Source organism: Poecilia latipinna, unplaced genomic scaffold (genome assembly GCF_001443285.1).
Source record: "Poecilia latipinna isolate Pla-1442-1.1 unplaced genomic scaffold, P_latipinna-1.0 Scaffold41, whole genome shotgun sequence".
In the NCBI taxonomy this organism is placed as follows: domain Eukaryota; kingdom Metazoa; phylum Chordata; class Actinopteri; order Cyprinodontiformes; family Poeciliidae; genus Poecilia; species Poecilia latipinna.
Window position 1 is genome coordinate 535,303 of NW_015112657.1, and position 21,143 is coordinate 556,445.

General features: G+C 36.5%; 1 protein-coding gene across 1 annotated transcript in view; it reads left to right on the top strand.

Annotated features, from left to right (window-relative positions):
- The first annotated feature begins 11,480 nt into the window (after nucleotides 1-11,480).
- myg1 (myg1 exonuclease) overlaps nucleotides 11,481-21,143 on the top strand; it is a 26,833-nt gene continuing 17,170 nt past the window's right edge. The window contains exons 1-3 of the mRNA XM_015047815.1: nucleotides 11,481-11,821; nucleotides 12,861-12,973; nucleotides 20,705-20,864. Of these exons, the coding sequence (XP_014903301.1) occupies nucleotides 11,540-11,821; nucleotides 12,861-12,973; nucleotides 20,705-20,864 (555 nt within the window). The 5' untranslated portion in view covers nucleotides 11,481-11,539. The remainder of the gene's footprint in view (nucleotides 11,822-12,860; nucleotides 12,974-20,704; nucleotides 20,865-21,143) is intronic.

The following is a 21,143-nucleotide window of genomic DNA, read 5'->3' on the forward strand; positions in this document are numbered from 1 at the left end:
GAGAAGAGGAGAGAGATAGAGAAAGAGAGAGAGAGAGGGCAGGGAAGGAGGGATGCAGGGCTCCTCCAATCAGAGGAGAGCTGCGCTGTGACGCGTTGAGCCCGGTGAGACAGGACCAGTGCAGGTATATTCTGGCCACAGAGGGGTTTGTGTGTGAGTGAGACCTCACAGTGAAACGGGGAGGAGGAGGTCAGCCGGTATGTGAGGTGATCAAAATGATGTCATTCCCAAGGCATGCAGCATTTGACTGGACAGCACCATCTAAATCCCTTCAAACCCTATTAACGCCCTGTGTATGGAGGGCGCTTTAATTGCCGCATAATCTGCCAGCTCCGTCTGCCACAGCCTGGAAATGAAGGGCAGGTTTTCCATTATTATCATCGGATGGCACATGAGAGGCGCCTTCACGTTGTTGGGATCAGTATCTTTGAACAACTTGAATCGGTAGAAATGATGATAAAATATAAGAAACAATTGGTCATCCAACACAAGTCTTCTTTTTGTGTTTTAGTAGTTTTTAGTCAGTTCCCTCCCGTTTCTACTTTGGAAAGCTTTTGAAAGACATCTAGAAAACCTGCAGTTCTGGAGAGACTCTGAGCCCAGTTATACAATCATCACAATTTAGACCCTGTAAAGTCTGTAAAATCAACTGGCCCCTGCTTTTAAAACATAACTTTCACCTAAAGTGGTCATAATGTTATACTGTAGATGCCATAAAAACTAAATCTAAGCACGTCAATCTAGACACGTAAAATAAAATTATACAATAAACTGATAAAAACACAAGACTGTAGCAAAACATCGCCTTTGTATGAATCTTCATATTTTAGTTATTTGTGAAATTATTTTATGTGCGGCATAAAAAGAGAAAAGAACTCAAAAGTCAGGAAAATCCTGCATTGTGCCTCATGAGCTCTGCATGAAATCAGAGCAAAATCTGATGAAACTTCTTCAACATTTCATGAACAATTGGGATACCTCATGTCTAAACTCTGGATGGCTGCCGAGACAAAACAGTTGCAGCTCCATGACCCTTTTTTGAGAGCTAAATCCAAATCCAGCCCTTATCTCCCAGATTAAGCCCATGTTGGGCTTAAACCCATAATGATGACCTCATCGTGTTGCTTGTAGACAGTGGGGGAAATCTCGACTGATGCACATAGCAACTGTAACAGAAGTCCACAAAAACAAGCAGTGAAAGCCTCACTATACTCTCCACTTGTGCTGGGGATTACAAAAACACAAGGACAGATTTTAGCAGTTCTTCCTGTCTTTATGTTAAACTGCGTCTTGGTATCTTGGAGTCAGAAAATCTAAAAATCTTAAAAACATGACACAATAAATCAAAGTAAGTTTTCCCGTCGTTTTCCAAGGAAGAAAAGTAATTTTATTTAACCTATCTTATTTTTAGTCGTGCTTCACGTTTCTGTCACAAAAAGGGCTTTTGGATACATGCCAGATTATGACAACATACAGCTGAAAATAGAAGTAGTTGCTTTTGTCAAAAACCTTTTAGTTTCTGCGAATAACTTTTTAGCTGCTGTCATTTCCTGTTACATTTTAGGTAATGATTTCACAGTTTTCTAATCAAAAAACTTTTGGGGACTAAGTTCCAACAAGAAAAAAAGGGAGTAAAATTAAATTGTCGACCTGAACATTGCAAGAAAATTTTCTGTGATTACTATGGAAAGTTACAGGCAGAATGATCTCCATAGTGCTTTTAAAACAGTGTGTAAGGTGCTGGTCTATCTGGTCTCCATGTTACTTAGATAAACTTTCTCCTGACTTCCAACTCCTGACTTGAGAAATCACAGCATAAATATTTGACTTTGAACTCACCTTTGGACTGGAAACTTTATTGATTTTGTTTTAGATTGCCTTTGTTGCACATTAAGCATAATCCACATGAAATGTCATGACTTTATGGAAACTTTGAGCTGCACTCTTGGCTCACTTGTCTTTCATTGTCTTGTATCTTTTTAATAATTTCTCCAGTGAGCATGTCTAATGGAACTAGAACCTCAAACACAATTGTAACTTTGCAAAAATGAGGATATACGGTGAGATATTTTTCATGGAAAAAAGGGGCGAAAATAATCATTTATTTTGTAATCATTTCAAATTTATCCATCCAATGGGAGAAGGAAAGCAAAAACAAAATAATACAAAACTATTTTTTTTGTCCAGACACAGACGACACACAGATATAGAAACATTTTCTACGAAACAATAGTCAGACATCAACATAGAAGCATTTAAGAATATTGTACAAATTAATATGACAGCTTAGCTTCACACTTTGTATCTTTAGTTTAGCAGTTTTTCATCTTAAATTCTCATATTAACAGCTTAAGAGTCAAGGCTTAAAACTGGGTTCATAAAAGTTGCATGCTGTGTATAATGTAACATAAAAAAGAAGCAGAAAAAAAGAACAGCTTCCTATTCTATGATTCCTGGTCCCACTCTGTCTTAAGGCAATCTAAACCGAGAAGCATCCTCTATGTATATTTTTAATCTTTTTCTGAAAATGTTCCTCATAATTTATTTATTGGGTTCAGTTAGTAAGAAAGTTTTATCTGCGTTCAGGCTTTGAAGATCATTACTGCTTCTGATGTCGAGTGCCGCTTATGCTGTTATTGTGGGAAATTTTATGAGAAACGAACACTGAATATGAAACCTGCAGGATATCAAAACAGAACAATAAAAAAGGCCCACTCCACAAGGACACACACTTTTAACAAGATTGGAAAGTAATATTTTGATATCACATGTTCAACTGATAGCAAAATCAGCTGGACAACTGATGGGATTCTTTCATTTAAAGCTAAATGGATTATTGTGAGACCTTTAGTGGAACTACAGCACTCTGTGGCATCTAGCCAAATAACTGATGTAAAATGCTGCATTGCTTGGCAACATGAATCATTATCCGCAGGAGGGAATTAACAGACGTCTGCAGTGGAAAATGTAGAGAGGAATGTCACGTAGATACCTCGGATTGTCAGAGTACAGTATGTGGTGTAAGAACCAGCGCCAAGTGGACACAGATTGTCCCAGTGTGGATGCGGGGGGAAGGTGGCAGAGGAGAGGTGTGTTCACATGTTTGCGTGGGGTTGGATTTAGACTAGAGAATGAGGGGGAGGGCGGATTCTGTCTCTTTGAAGCTTTGAGCCTATTTATGGGTTCTCATTAAGAGCCTCTTGTGTTACTCGTCACTTTCACTCATACAGAGCTAAATAGGTGGCCAATCATCAAATCCACTTAACTTAATTCCTAACAGGAATGTAAACAAAGAGGGAAACGATAAGCGGAACCCTCATGTTCACAACTAGCAGTAGTGAACATGAGATTTCCAATTCAAAAAGAAATCTGATGTATTTGTATATTTATTATGGAATCATATGGAAATGAGCATTGCAGAGTGACACCAGCCCATGCTATCATCATTCAGGTTGCCCCAAATAATGTGCTTCATATCATTCAGCGTTGGGATTCATTAAGTCTGGCGCCAACGAGTATTGGTGGGAGGGTAGGAGGATGTTGTGGGTGAGGGGGTGGCGGGGGGGGAGGGGGATTCTCCATTTCAGCAGGATGACCTCACCTCCCTGTCTGCAGCTCAGGAAGAAGACTTTTCATTCATGAAGTTCACCCATTCACACATAAGCATGCACAGAAATGTGCACACAAACACACACACAGATGCAACCAAGCCTTGTCTGCAGAGGATGCTGAGGAGGCGGCCGTGCCAGTGAGGCAACTTTCAGGTGAGATCACTCCCGGATGTTAAGCTTCCTCCCTGTTTTTAAAAACACTGTGAAACAGTGAATGCTATGTTCCATTACATCATTTGATTTTGTTTGCAGTCCAGCACCACACCTGTACATGCAGCATGAAGATGTTAATGAAAACTGATGAGGAGCTCTTTACACACTCAACAACTGTGTATTAATTTTGACCACCTGGAAAACACCGGGATCAAAATCAACCAGAACAGTTAATTATAGAGAATAAAGCTTTAGAATTTGACAATTATCAACTGAGAAAAAAGACCATGAGCATTTTAGTCAACTTTTGTGGATTTAATGCATACCCTTAGAGATAAGATTGTTACGCACAAAAACATTTTGATTTCTAAAGCATACTTTACAAAGTAAAAGAATTTCAACAGAGAGTACAGTTGTTTTATTTTTTTCATAGGGGCTTAATAGTAGAACAAAAATGCTAACTTATCTTCTGCATAAAATGTTGCAAGGCTTATTTGTGTAATGGTGTCATTATTCTTTGTAATGTAATGTCCTTTTACCCAAAGCCAAACCTTCTGTTTTAGAAACTGAAAATATGATTTTCTGTGCCAACAAATCCCCACAGCAAATAAAAAGAAAAGTGTTCATTATTCCNTGAGNCATTTATTTATCTACNAAGCAATATGTCAGAGCATATTTTAATTTGTGTGCCTGTTTATAATTTAAATTAAGGAAGAGATCAATGTTTAGACTTAAAAATACCTTTTTAGTTTAATGCTAAAAAGACCATTACACAGTGGAAGGATGAGTCACAGCTCCAACTTCTTTTTTCCTTTTTTCTTCCTTCATATATATTATTAGCTAATTCTATACACCAAACTATAAGGAAGCTGATTGCAGGAAAACGTCTGAAAAAAACAAGCAAGCCTTTAGAAATTCTTTAGCAGTTGGATGAATAAAATAAGTCAGTAATTTTCTTTCCTGAACGGGTTTAGGTAAATGTGATGAACAGCTTCAAGTAAAAAGAGAATAAACTCATTTTGCCCTTGACCTGGAATATACAAAACATTTTGGTGTCACCACATTTCATGCAATTTATGTAACTTTAGCCCATTGTAAATAATATAGATATATTTCTTTTACATAGCAGGACACATGACAAAATAGCCTTATTCCTGTACTTCTGGACCACTGTGAAAAAAAGATTTTAAATTTGGGGGACTAGGATTACAAAACACTGAGACAGAACCTTGGAAGACTGAGTAGCTGTCACCAAAGACCAACAGTGGGATCCTGACTTTATATTGGAGAATCACTAATTTGAAGGAATCAAAATTTTGACATTCCAGTGTTTTTAGAGCAGAACAATCCATGCAACTCTCACACCATCATTTGGTTTGGCTTACATTCATCCCTGCACTTATGAATGAAAACTAAATGGACAATCTCATCCACCTGCTTCAGTTGCTTGCTTGGAGTGATATTAGGAGATAATGCTTGCTGCTATGCTTATACAGAGTATTTATTAGCTTTAAATTAAACATATGTCTGTAAATCACATGAGAATTCACTTGCCCCATTTCGGTTCTCTTTGTCTCTCTGGTGTACTAGATTGTCTGTTTGGTTGTGACATGTTCCTCTTGCAAGACGGACTAGAGTTTTATTAATTGGTCCAATGAGTTTTCATACATGCCCATTCAAAACAGCCATTTGAGAAATCAAACTGGTTAATTTAAAGTGAACGCAGCTTTATAATGATTTGAGTTTGACATTGGTCCACAACAATCGTTTTGTAAATTATTTGACTCTTCAAATAAAAAGTCTTGTATAAAGTCAGTTACAATAACATTTAATTTCCTTTTGGGATGAATAAAGTATTTTAATTGCATTTTAATGAAAAAGAACATCCTTGGAGTTGGTGTTTTCATATAAAATATTGTAAGTTCTACTCCTTTTACTATGTGCAAACTGTTAAAATAAAGTAGTTAAAACCTTCTTAGAATTTTAATGGAAACAGCTTTAAGAGTTCCACCTACAAACATCTAAACTCGTGCCATCATGCCACAAAATATGATAATGCAACACTCAGATGTTGCTTTGATCTCACAAGGAGATTCGCTTTGAAACCTCCTCAGAAACAGGGATGGGATCAGGTGGGATCAGGCGGCCTGCAGCGGCTCGGTCAGGAGAGGGTTAAAAACAATAAAGGCGGAGGCTGGAGAAGCCTTCCTGAAAGTCACGTGCTCTGTGCCAGGAAGAAGGGGAAGAAGTACGGAGAGAGGGAACGGATGGATGGGTGATGGAGATGAGCGGGGGAGGAGTCTGGACCATGTTGCCGTAGAAACTGAATCCTCAGTTGGCCGGTGTGAAGTCAGAGGCGTAATATTAGGTGGTGACTGCACTTCAATGCAGGGGGTGCTGTGAGGTGGGTGGGATGGTGATGGTGGGGAGCAGCAGTGGTGACTCATGCTGGAGAACACGCTCTGCATTCTAATGGAGGGAGAAGCTGTCCTCACACACCTCCATCAGCTACATCACCTTCAGTCCTCAGCCCCTTCTCCTGTGCAAAATAACCCCCTAGCTGATCCCCATCCTGAGCCTCCCTTCTTTTGAGCACATAATTAAGTCATTATGACAGTGAAGGAACCATTAGTTTGAGTTTTGATGGCTTTTTCTGCTCATGCTGCTGAAGGGGCTCTAATAGAGGGAACCAAATGCTTAGACAGGCAAGTAAACAGCAACCATGTAATTGGTGACGGTATAATTGCACAGTATGGGTAGCAATTAAAGGAATAATATGTGTAAACCATGCTCAAGATTATCATTGGATTAACTACACTTCCCAAATACCCTTTGAGTGTGGAACCTCACCAGCTGGTAGGGAGGAGGTGTTGGTAATTATACTGACCATATTTATGCTATTTTTTGTGCATGTCTGTGTTTAGAAATGGGGGCCTTTTAATTTTAGCTTCAGGGAAGCTGGTTTGCGTCTCATTAATGTTTTGTGGGAAAAACAGTTGACAAATTTGCTTTTTTCTCTGAGGGTTTAAGATGAGAAACAATGATCTGCAATGATAAACAGCTTGTTAACTATGAAAAAAAAGCCTCAAGGATGATAATTAATTTTAACAGGAAAGATACCCATAAGCCTGGGATATACATCGAATAACCAACTTAAGTTAACAAACTAAAAAAATAAAATAACATTTCATTAATTTTTTTTAAAATTTATGGTAACTGAGTGGTATTTGCAGCCATAATGTGGCTTAGAATAATTACATTAAGATATGTTCAGAAATGTTAGCCAACATATTAAAAAATACCAAATCTATGCTCTTTTCTGTTTTATTTCATAGTCACAACAACTAAACCTGTACTGTTGACATCGGGGGAAGTGACGTTCCCACGCCTGATAGCAAATAATTGACTTTACATCGAGCAATGCTCTGCTCTTCCTTTTAAGGAAACACGCTGTACTGTGTGATCATTTCCCATCATTGCTGTGTAAAACTGGAAGCAGCAGGGAGGGAGGTTGAAAAAAAAAAAAATCCCAAGCACGATGACGTTCCTTTGGTCTCCACCCACAAGTCAATCTTACGGTCTGACAAGAACCAATGAAAAACAGGCTGGCGTATTGGAGATGCAGGAAGTGCTGCAGCTGTGGGGAGATGTTCCCTCCAAGTTTGTGTATGTCTCCTTGCTGGTGACAGTGACTCGTGTGATTTTTGGGAGGAGGTAGAGGCTGCTGTGCCGCCTGCAGTGAAGCTGAAAAACCCTGGACATCCCCTGAATATTTCATTTTACATTCTCATGGATTCTTTGTAACTTTCAGGGCTGATGTTTGGAGGTTTTGGCCCCAAGAAGTAACTTTAACCTCCTGTTATCATTTTGTGAGCACTAATTGGATTTAGCATGGATCTTTTCAGTTTGTAACTAACAGTCGGCAACATACAGTAAAACCAAATAACTGTCAAACACTAAGGGTTGTCATTGTATTGGAAAAATTAGAAAAGGTTCTCACCCATCGCATAATTTTGACAGTTCTTCAACAAGAAAAATAACAAAATAAATCACTGTCACAATCTTTCAGGTATTGCCAATACGCTTCTCTTAATCTGAAGAAATATTAGCATAATGGATCAGCCTCTTAGGAGTCCCAAATGAATCTGATAGAGAATTTGTGAAGAGAGATAAAGATTAGGGTGATGGAAGGAACAGCTTCCAACCTCAAAGCGCTGCGGCTCAGAATAACGGATACATTTTGTCCGAAATACTATTAGAAGTGTATAAAAAGCCAACCAGCAACCATTACATGCAATTAAGGAGACCTACTGAAGTTTTTCCAGATCTACCTCCCATGAATTGGAAAATGGGAATATATGTCTGCAGTGACCGCTCACAACATTTTTATTCATTCACCTAACTCTCTTACTATTCTAACAAGTCAAAGTAATTAATAAAGAACATCTGCGGGTCTTCTATGTGTTTTCTTTGATCTGTATTTGAGGGATCTACTGCCTCTCTGCTTGGTAGAGAAATGTTTTAATATGGAGGTCTATTGTGATGAAAGGGAGGAGGGTTTTTACAGCAAAATGCATACATATGGGTCTCCTGCCCCATCAAGGTCAAGTGTCAAAATCACAATTTATGTAAATGCTAATAAGAAAAACATCTTTTTTTCACCATATCATCGGAGGAATCAAACAAAAAAAATTAATAGTTTTTGTTTATGTTTTTATGTATAGTATGTCAAAAATGTTTGTCTTGTCACAGTTGATCTAATCTGTCAAAAAATATGAGACAATCTTATTTTTGTCTGATATATGCTGCACAGAATTGCCTACTAAATTTGTAATCTAGAAGAATACCGGTGTCTAATTATACAGATTTATGCAAATGATCTACTTCACTGGATCACATGTTAGCAGTATTATGAGTCATTAATTCAGCTAAGGGACAATTATAATTTTATATGATACTGTGATGAATCCGATGTTCCCATGAGGTCAGGACTACGTGAGTGGCAGAAGAGATTAAAGCTTGTTTAAACAGCAATTGAAAAAAGTCAAAGGAAATGTTTTACTCAGGAAAAAAAGAACATGGTTAAGTTATTATTTTATAATATAGTGGTGGCATTTTGTTTTTTTCAGGTTTAATTAAGATTTCCACAGTAATAAAACATCACGAAGAAGAGTTTAACACCTCAGAAAAAGTGATGCTTTCACTATGCTGGTCTGGAGCAATCAAACAATGCCGAACAGGAAAAACATCTGGAAAGATCAGCAATTTTTAACAGTTGGTTAATCTTCAATGAGACATATTACTCACAAATGGAAAGCATTAAATACAACTGATAATCTTCAGTGAACCATTTGTCCCACGAACTCCAAGCGAAACATACATGAAAAGAAACCCTAGAAGCAACATAAAGGTCTCGGTTAGGATGAGAAGGATGTTAAAGCAATTTTCAACATTGGACAATAAAAAAAGAAAAAAAAAATCAATTCATTCACTCTGTATACACTTAATCTTTGCAGCATAGACAGCTCAGGGGTCCATAAAAAGACATTCAATCTTTCACATACAGACACACACCCATGCACTCCTACCTCAGACCAGTTTTAGAAAGTGCACAATCATGCATTTTCGGAAAAAGCTTGAGTACCCATGGAGTACCAGTTAATGCATGTGGTGAACATACACACTCCACACAGACAAATCCCTGCAGGGAATTGAACCCCTTCTTACTGCTATGCAACAGTGCTGATAACTAAATCGCAGGGGAGCCAAATAGAAAAAGGAGGAAAATGAAAAAGCTTCTCTCTACAAAGGAAGTGGCTGCATTACTTAGCCTGGTTTAAATAAATTACATACGGTTAAAACAGATCAGACCAGAATGGGGATGTCCGGCTGCAATTTACAGACATATGCTGAGTTATTCTAACTCTCAGGCACCAAGTTTTAGCAGTGTGTTATAAACATAATCTGGGCAAGTTAAAGTCACTGAATTTATCATAAAACCTTCTGTATACCAGAGTAAATGTAATCCATTATACATTAAGTCCATTATAAAAAATGCCTTCAAACCTTAATAAACAAATGCCACATTCAAAGGATCATACAGAAGAATTACTTCATATTATTGATTTTGAGAACAAACTACCAGATTAGGTCATTGTAGAAAGTAATAGAGTAATTTTTGTGATGTCACATTTTCCTTATTTCAATAGCTAGTAAGGATAAGAAAAAAAACTGTTTTAATTCCCTGAACAGAAAACCTTACAGGTAAAAGAGAGGGTGTGTTACCAAAACAACAAATATCTTCTATCACAGTTCAGTTAGCTGTGGAGGTACTGTCCATGGTGCTGATTTATGAAGGCCTAAAGTGACTCAGTGAATACTAAAAGAAACTGCAGTAGCCCGTAGTGGAGTCATGGAGTTAGTATATTATCAATTTAAACAATTTTAAGTCAACAATCATATTAAAACTAATATTTGGCAAGTTTACAGGAATTTGCTGTTGGAAAACAGGTAGCATTTTGCATTTGAAATAAAACCCTGAACACCCAGAACTCTAAAGAGGATGAAATATGCCACTCCAAATCAATAACTAAATTTCATTAAGCTCAAATTAAGTTTTGTAAACTTGCTTATTGGTTCTCTAAAATAAAGACACTGCTGCTCCACCTAGCGTTGTGAAGTAAACCAGTCGCTCCAGATTATAACAGATTACTCAGAAAATAAACATGCTGTTTTCATAAGCCAGTGTGGACGTATTGCAGATCAACAATTCAGGGTCTGGAATATAAGCAGAAGAAAAAACACAATCGAATTGAATAAACATCAGGATAAGATAGAAGATAAGATGTTTACTCCACATGGAAAACACACAATATCTATTATTGTCTAACAGTAGTAACTAACCCATCTGGTTAATTACCTTGTCAATAAACTTTGAAGGCCATACCGAGAGAAAGTGATTTAAAGCGAGAGTTTATTTGCATTTATATGAAAAAGAGAAGAAAAATAAGATTTTATAGGTTAAACAATTAGAGGACACTACAAAACATGCATCTACTGTGCATCATTATTAATAATATTAGCATGTTTTACACACAATTTACACACATTTTTACATTTATTTTTCCTCCAATTTTTGAAACACCCTTGGAAAAATTTCATGACTCTCTCCATCCATTATGGCAGACATTTTTCTACAGGTTTTAAAAACCTGTGTAAAAACAGTTTTTGCTGAACATTGCTATAATAAAAAGCCCCAAAATTACTTACTTAGAAAAAAATGGAGTTGGTTGCCATGAGCACAAATACTAATTCGATTTGCTAAAAAGCATCTTATTTCCAGAAATTAAAAATAAGATACAACTGCAAATATCAAACACTGTACAATAATAATAATAATAATAATAATAATAATAATAATAAATAAATAAATAAATAAATAAATTAAATAAATAAACTAAGATCTGAAATAAATAATACCCCATTAACTCGGAACTGTTCTTTTACTAGCACAAATGGACTTGATTATTTTAGGGTCTGCAGCGCCATCTACTGTCAGCAAAGTGCCGTACACATTCTTTTACCGTTTTCAAAAGAGGAAAAATATTTTAATATAGTTTAATTCAGGTTACTTTGTTGTTATTTTTTATAATTATTATTTTGTATGTGCAAGTAAGGAAAAATTACCTTTCTACTCGTGACACGCCAAGTGCACTACATCCGGTCCGGCAGCTAAATGTGCCCGCCAAGAAGGCTTGTCGTGTGGATTTACATGAATGTGGAGTCCACGAGTTATTGCACTTAAACTGGCAAAAATCTCCCATTCAGTAGGACATAAAATACCTTTGTGTAATTTAAAGGGGTTACATTTGCTGTGTGGGCGGCTACGTTTTAGCTCTGCGAACAATTGGGGTGCAGAACAACGATTTATGTCAAGTGAACCGAAGAAAATCCGCATTGACGAAATGACCATTAAAAAGATCGGAACTCACAACGGAAACTTCCACTGCGACGAGGTCCTGGCCTGCTTCTTCCTCCGCCAGTTACCGGAGTACGCGGTAGGCACAGCAAACAACAGAGAAGAAACTGTACTTTTTAAAGTCTCTATCCATTGTTTTCTGTGTATGCATCGATATGCCACCAGGAGGCACTGTGGTAACGAAAAACAGGTGTTCTTAGAAGTGCATCACATTTGTACAATCAGAATATTTTTTCTCATAAAGCATGTTTATGTTTGTGTGTTTTTATTCTTTAAACTGCTGAAAATATCTTATAATGTGCAACAGTCTTTAACCAAATATTAGTTTGACTACTTGGAAAAAGGGCTCAAAGCTTTCAGACTTGGGGCACTTCCTTGTCGTTTTAAAGCCATAACAAAATTAGTCCAAATCGTGATTTTTAGCCTTAGAAAAAGGGTTGAAACGTTGTATTCTCTATACTGTTTCATGTGATATTTTATAAATATAAAGTGGTTTGTTATTTTAATCTAAATTAGTGTCATGAAGCCACTTTACATTAGAGAAACCAGCATTAAAGAAATACATTTTGTCCATTTATATTTAGATAAAATAGTACAGTCAAATTTGAGCTATAACACAAAACATAAATCTAGCAAAAGAAGCCAGAAAAATAATACACATTCTAAGGGATTTTTGACAACAGAGTTAACCAAATTATAAGATCTTGAATAAAGCGTTTGAATATTTGTTTATTTCCCAGTAGGTTGCACTACTATACATTGTCCAAAATGACTTTTTTTCTTCTTGATCATTGCAGTGTCCTCACCCGTTTCCTTTCTATATAAGGTGTGAGAATACAAGACTTTGCAAATCATTCCAACTAATTACATCTATAATGAGCCAGCAAAATATTAATGCGTCAAACTTATTAAATAAAAGTAAATATTGCATCCAAGAATTGTTTTAAGATTCATGATGAAATTTGATAAACTGTGAATTTCTAGTTTTGAACTCAGAATAGAAACCTCTTCTTGATTTATATTATGTATATGTAATGTATTTATGCTATTTACATGATATTTAGGTGTTCTTTTTCTCCCCTGTGATGTATTTATGAGTGACTGTGTTCTTTCCTCAGGAGGCTGAAATTGTTCGAACAAGAGACGCAGCTGTACTGGCAGAATGTGATATTGTTGTTGACGTGGGAGGAGAATTTGACCCCAAGAGGCATCGCTATGACCATCATCAGAGGTACCGTTATATCCGGGCCAACTTTCAATTGGAAACTCGAAACAAATACGTTTCTATGGATAATTACCCATTATAAGCATCTAAAAAAAATTAGGATATTATAAAAGTGTTCTACATTTTTTGCAACTGTTTTTAAACGGTGAAACCTGTATATTGCATAGATTAATTACTCAAAGTGAAATATTTCAAGTCTTTCAAGATGAGTATGGCTTACAAAGAAAACACAAAATTCATTGTCTCAGAAATATGGAATAGTGTGAAAACGTTAAGCCTGTAAAATGATGGTGCCACTCCCTAAACAGCTAATTAATTCAACACACCTGCAAAGATTTACTGAGTCTGTAAATGGTCTCTCAGTCTGGGTCAGTAGGCTACACAACCATGGGGAAGACTGCTGACTGGACAGATGTCCAGAAGACGGTCATTAACAATTCCACAAGGAGCGTGAATCTGAAAAGGTCATTTCTAAAGAAGCTGCTTGTTCTGAGTTTTGTTTCCAGCCGTAGTCACTGAAAGTTGAGAGGATGGAAAAAGTGTGGTGGGAAAAGGTGATGTAGCAACAGCAACAATTTGCAAATGCCTGGTGGAAATGGACATCTGGTGAGCTCATCATAGGAACTACTTTTCAGTTCAACACTCCTTAGAGCAGTTGCAAATGGACAAACATTTATGTAATGGTGGAGTGTTTGGAAAGAGTAGGAGTTTCTTAAAGAGACAGAATTTCTAGGCCTATTTCTTTTAGGTCATGTTTGATATATGCAACATTTTTATAACAACTATAGGTAACATAGTTACTTGATTGTGCTTTAAAATTGCTCTTTGTGCCTGGAAAATACATAATGCCACCCCTTTAATAACTTCAAAGCACTCTATCATCACTCTCTTTCTCATCTGTTAAATATTGCAACGCACTCTTTGACTTTAAATATTTTTGTTATTATCAGATGAGGACTTAAACTCTGGTGAGATTCAGTGCAACAACTTTCTTATATTGTCTTGCAAAGTGTGAATTCCTGACTCAAATTTCATCATACAAACTAATAATTGCAGTAATGAAGTATTTGCAATATCACGAGCAGTCCTGCCAAAGAGCCTGGTAAACTTTTAAACAAATGAGTCTAGCATCTGCTGATTATTTATTTATTTATGTTCAGTTCAAAATTAATTTGTGACAGCATAGTGTTTCAAACTAAATACTTGAAGTTGGAAGAAACTGGGTTGATTAATTTCAGTAGTTTTATTATTTTGTCCTGCATTTTCTAATATTTGGGTTGGTGAGCATTTCACACTTTTTATTGTGAAAATGTTTATTGCATTACGACAAAACATTCTCTGTCAGACACACAATTGAATGGGACCTGAAATCTGTATGTCAGGCTCTGAATGAATTTGTCATTACCGGCAGCTATGCTGTCTGTGGTCCAGGTTGTTCACACTGATTTTTTCCCCCCACATTGCAACGTACGCTGGGTTTTAAATTGTGTACTTATGGTAGAAGTGATGAGCTCTTTCATCTTTATCGTACAGCTTGCTTGATTGAAGATTTAAAAATATAACTATTCTTGAGAAAACTTCCGCTGGATTTTATCTTAATACTAATAACTCTGTGAAAATGTTACTGGTAGCTGATAGTAATTAATCAACAAGATATTCCACCAGGCCTTTTTTCTGGCGAATGCTTGAAATATTGTGAAATGAAAAGGTGCCTGCTTCAGCTCTGGTCTTTAGCTATATATCTACTGGACAGTGTAACTTTATATTACTAACAGAACGCATTACATTTTGATGTGCCAGTTTGGGCTATCTTTGAGCCAGACACTGTAATTAATCTCGCTTATTACACCTAGAGTTTTCTGTCTCTAACATAATTTATTGTGCCACTGTTTCTCTGTGTCTTTTTATGATTATAATGTTTAGATAATAAGATTAGGAATGTTTTCATTATCTAGACCGTCAGAGTAAGTCTCCCCTTGTTTGCTGTTCTGACATATTGAAACCGTGTTTCTCTGAACGAACAATGAAAGGACAGGCTCTGTTTTTTCTACCAAACTTTCTAATGACTGATTTCACTGAAAGTCTGGTCACGTTGTCCAATGTCACATTCCAGGTGTTTTGCTAACTTACTGTTCTGATTATGATAGTAAATGAGTTTTATGGCTACAGTGATGAACGTATGTCGGAGATCTTTCTGGTTAGTGGTAATTAGTGCTCCTTCAATCGAAGCCCCTCCTGCTGTTGCCTCACGAGGTTCAGAGGCTGCCACAGCTCAGCAGGAGGCCACGGGAGAATGTGTCTGTCACTCACATATGCTGATGATGATTGTATTGGAAAGAAAGCATGTACACGGGCCGGATACTGGAGAAACATTTGGAAAATGGTGGCTAGACACGTGAGCTTGACAGGTGCATTGACACAATGAAGAGATGATTTGAGTCTTTTATAAGCTGTTTGCCGCACATTAATTATACATTCTATTTTGTGAGAGGTACAGCTTCAGTTTACTGGTTGCTACTCAAACCAGAAAGTAAGGAGGCATAGTGAATAGATTGGAAAAAGAATGTTTGATATGAAGCTAACAGTGAGTAAGCAAAAGATAAGGTTTATGGATGAAGTAAAGGAGGATAGTAAGAGAGGTGGGATAACAGAAGAGGATGCTAATGATAGGTGAGATGGAGGTAATAATTCGCTCTGGAGTCCCTTAAAAGGGGCAAATGAAAGAAGAAGGCAGTTTGATGACTGGACTGTAATCACTCTTAGTCAATTGAGACCCAGTTAATTGTTGCTTCCCTGTTTCAACTCATTATGTTGTGCAGTCAAGATAAACTGATTTGTTGGGCTTCTGACAACAAATCAGTTTGTTAAAATGGTAGCAGCAGGCTTTTTACTTTGAAGGTGTGAACCAAGACTTCCCCCCCAAAGAGTTTAAATTGTTTGAACTTCATAATCAAATCTATTTGCTTGTTTTTGTATAATAAATAACTTGCACTAAAAGATAGCATTTTAAAACCATTTGTAACCGTGAGAAACCATTAGAGCAGATTGGCCAAGTAGCTGGGGAGAGGAAACTCTGGACCTCTCTGCTTTGGCAGCTGCCCCAACAATCTGACACCAGATTAAGTAGAAGATAATGGATGGATAGATGAGCATTATGAAACAGAAATAAAAAAAACTCTGCTTTTAGGTTAGGTACATAATCTTTACAGAAGTTGCGTATTTCTGAAAGACCTGTGTAGCCGTCTGTTCTTTTTACATTGTACAATTTGCTTAAGGAAGCTCTTCAAAATCTTTACATGGGTAAATTTAGTTAAGATGCTAACATTTATATAAGCTAACATGTCTATTATCTCCTATATAATGTCAAGTAGCTAGCTAGCATTGTCTAATACTACTAATGACATGTTAGCTTATAGAAATGTTAGTATTTCTTTATTGGCTACTGGCAGCTATCATCATGTAAGTTAAGTTGTGTTCCAGCACTAGCTAAAACGCTATGCTAAGCTAATATGTGACTGAATTTATGTTAACTAATGGGATATTTAAATTACATTTGCCATTAGTGTTCACATTACTTAATATTATACTTGCATATTATTTAATAACATCCAAAGGCAATAATTAAAAAAAGTTTTTATTAGATAACATGGCATAAATAGGATATTACCCATCAATTGCTTATAGTATGCAATGTTAAGTTAAGTGGTCTATTGTACCGGTACTAATCTTAGCTAATTTTCTACTAAATGTACGTTTCATAATAGCATGTTTAAGTTTAGCTTAAGTTCTTACAAAATTTGTTTCACTAAATCAAAACATATAGTGACTGGAAGAAGTGGAGGCAGTTCTCCAAACTCCATCTGAAGGTTGGTAAATATCAGGGATTACATGTGACTCATCACTGTACTGAAGAACTGAAATACTTTTCTGAATATAGTATTGAAATTTAAGTTCCAGGTTGCAGATCTGCATGAAAAAATGGATCTTGACACAGCAGGCTGCCTAAACTACTTGTAGTCACTGAGAATATTTAATCTAATCTCACCAGAATTTAATTTATTGAGCATTTTAGATCCTTGTTATTATACACTTAAAAGTGATAACATTAATGTCAAGTGAAATTCGCCATAATTGTGTTCCAACACAATGTTCCACTGAAGTAGAAGAGGTCCTGACATTTATATGGGTGTTACTTCAATAAAAGCATTCAACTCTGACAACGCGCCCTGCAGCTCCATAAAATCTGCTCTGACATGCCTTTCATATAATAACAATGCACTGACCCAGCTACTGACATCCTTAGACTGGAGTTTGAATTAAAATCTCCGTGATATCTGCACAATCTGATGGAACAGCCCTGATCCATGGACCAGGGTAAAAGCAGGGGAGCTGCACAAGATTATCCTGCAGTTTAAATGTTGTGGTTGATGCTCTTCCTGAAAATATAAAATACAAATTGGGAATAACGATGTTTGGATTTTTGTCACATTTAAAATGTTACCTTTTAGAAGGAGTGAAAATGCAGCCTGATTTGCTGCCTCCTTGCTCAAGCTTAATTTCCCATCGTTGCCAGTTTCAAGAAGCAGGATGTTTCTTGTAATGCTTTGATAAGTCTATGAAACACACACACACACACACACACACACACACACACACATGCAGACAGGCTAGATACACAGCTTAAAGCAATCCTTCTAATGATTAGAGGGATCAGAAACATTAAGTAGTTTAGCTTGTAAACACATGTGTCTAAAGTTTATTCAAAACTTTTTCTGCGAAAACATTTGCAACTTTTTCCTTTTATCTGTCCCCCTTATGAGTCAGTGTGGCTCATGCTGTAACGTTGATTTCACACAAGCACATCAGATGACTTTATTTATTTTTTTTGGCTCATTCAGTGTGAATATGCTTCTACATTTTTGCCAGTGATGTTTTTTTACTCTCTTCCTATGATATCCTCCATATTGCCGTAGAAATGCCTTAGCTTGGCCAATTAGGCCTTTAATAGCTCTGATTACCCCCTACTCTACTAGCATGTCACTCATTTGTTTGACATCCTGCTTTCTGCTGTGCTGTAGCCATAGCATCCTAATTAAACTTGAATTAAATGACCAGCAGTAGCTTTTTGCTGGAGCCCACCCAACTCAGCACGTGTCAGAGGGGAGACCAGCAGTGGCTAACTTAGCTAACATTAGCTAAGAAGCTAAGATCTAAGTTATTGTTACTGTAAATAAATCTTCTCAATACAATATCAAGTACAAACAGCAACAACTTGAAGGGATTTAGAGCTGAAATGATTAATCTGATTAATCTTGATCAATCAATTATTGAAATAATTGCCATCTAGTAATCAAATAATCATTAACTGGGGTATGCAGACTCAAAAAAGTTTTTTTTGAGTCAACAAAATACTCGAGTAGTAACTAAGCCAAATCTGTACAAAAAATATATACATTTGATATGTAAGGTTAAAAAAACAACTTGTCTGCAAATATGTTTAAGTGGCATAGTTTTAACTTCACCTGGTTCAAATTCTCTTGGAAAACAAATCTCCTATTAAATACCTTTTGTTATCCAGTTAGTAATCGGTTAATCAAAAAAAGTCAACAGATCAACCCTACACTGTATAGTTTTTAAGTCTTTCAGTAGGACTAAGCTGCAGATGCATGCTTTGCTACAAACGATCAAGAGTTCACTAAAGGAATAGTGCATTGTTTTGCATTTTTAATATTGTATAAGATAAGCTTAAGTGGTTAAATGAAAAATCTGCAGAAAGTGCCAATTAATCAACTAATCATCAGACTAATCGATAGAATACTTGATTACTAAAATAATTGTAAGTTGCAGCCCTACTCATCTTTTGTACAACTTAATCAATGTTGATTAAATTTGCTCCCCTCCTTTGTTCATTGTTCCATCAATCTACTCACCATTTCAGTTATGCTTACACAGCTTTCTTAGGAGTTCAAATTGGTCTTTCTGTTTGAATTTGATGCTGACAGGACAGATGTTTAAGGATTTGACCTACAATATTTTGATCGGCGGCTTCCAATGAAGCTCAAAGCGTCGTCCCTCCCCCGCTGCGCTTCATGGCTGGTATTTGTGATGGTATTTCTGGTGTTTGTGCCGATATGCAGTGTTTGGTTTTCTCCAAACATTACTCTGAGAATTGTGGCCAAACGGCTCTAATTTATTTTGTCGGCCCAAAGGACATTGCTAGAGAAATCTTATGGTTTCTCTGGATGTACTTTAGAAACATACGTATTGCTGCCATGCTTTTCCTATGAACAGTGATTTTCTCCTTTCAGCCATACATGTTAAATCTTTTCCCAGTTTCACTGTCCTGTACTCTTTTTTTTTTTTTTTTTTGACATTTTTGAGCTTCTTGCAGCTCCCGTGAGAATTACATGCTCTGACCTTGTGGCAAATGTGATAGTTCAACCTCTGCTAGGAAGATTGGCAACTCTTGAATCTTTTCCGCTTGGGAATCTCTTTGTCTGTGAAATGATGGACTCAAAACTGTTTGGAAATGGCCTTATAACCCTTACAGAATGACGTTTGTCAACAGTTTCCTCTTCATTCTCTGCTTTGTGTAAACACTTCAGATCTAATATCTTATTGAACATATATGTGTTTTGGAGACTTTCACACTACTCATTGATCAATTAATGAAATGTAGTTCTATAGCAGCACAAGGGTGCTAATTGCTTCCTTACTGTAAAAGTGTGAGTGTACTTAAGTTTTGTGAACATATCTTCATTATTTTCCACATGTTTGTTGTCTCCATTTGTATTCAGGTAACACATTAAACACCAAGTAATTTCTTTAATACATATTACGTTTAAAACATTTTACATTTAGCTTAATTTTTAGTCCTCTACTCTTGGAAGACTATTTACAGTTCCTTGTTTTTGGGGTATGAATAATTTCAGACCTAACTGTGTACCTGCTATTATAATTTATTTCTTAAAAGTTAGAAATTCAAATGTCAATATTTTTTTGGGGGGGGGGCTGATTTCCAGCTTTTGTTTGAAAGGAAGAAAAAAAACCTTGAAATTATGATTTAGTTTTGAAATCTGTGATATAAGAAGTCATAAGTAAAGCACAGAAATATTTTTGTGGCTTTCAGGCAGTGAAAGCCACAAACTTTGTGAGAGGACGTTAGCCATAAAGCAGTGCTATAATAATAACCTAAAACAAAAACTTAAATAACATCTTACTTAACAATTAGCATGGTTAGCATTACAAAAAAACAGTCTCTGTCAGCATATTTTGTAAATCCTAATATTAACTCCTAAAGATTGCAATATTTTCAAATCCAAAGATTGACATCTGTAAAGTAAAAAAAAAAAGAGCATCTTTTCCATCCCACTCTGTTCAACCGCACTGTTCTTTGCTGAAAGTCTTTTTCTTACAATTCTTGACATGTCAGAATAGAAAAATGTTCCTTTTAAATAGCTGCTCACATTTCTGTGCCTGCTCATACTGAGAACGGTTAGCTTTCGGTCTTCTTCCGTCAGTAGCAACATCCACACCAAAGAGTGTTGTGAACATGACGTGGTAGCACTCGGTTTGGTGTGTTTACTTGTTTCCAACCAGCTTGTCACTTGTTCCACCTCATCTCTTTTATTAATGGTTAAAAAAGTGAATTAGTTCAACTTTGTTAAACTATGGTCATAAATGCAAACCTTTGTTTCGGCTGTAGTGATCTGAGAGGTTATCTTGTTCTCTCTTCAGGACTTTCGCAGAGAACTTCCACAGTCTGTGTCCTGAGAAGCCGTGGGTGACCAAGCTCAGCTCTGCCGGTCTGGTCTATCTGCACTTTGGCCGCCGGCTGCTGGCCCAGCTGACGCAGATGAAGGAGGATGACAGGCAGCTGGACGTGCTTTTTGACAAGGTGAGAAAAGGAAGATAACAGATTTATGGTCGCCCATGGATTGCCACTGATTGTGCTTTATTTATTATACTAACAGTCAGCTGTTGGAACCAGATCTGTTTTTCACTGAACAGTGTGTTTTTATCGTGAATTTGAAAGCTGTGACGACCTTCTTAAATGGGAGAGACTTTTGCTCATATTGCAGTAAAAAGCATTCAATCTTAACTGCAAACTAGAAAACTAAAAAAAAAAAAAAAAAAAAAAAAAAATGCCCCTGAAAAAATTGAAAAATTTTCTTTT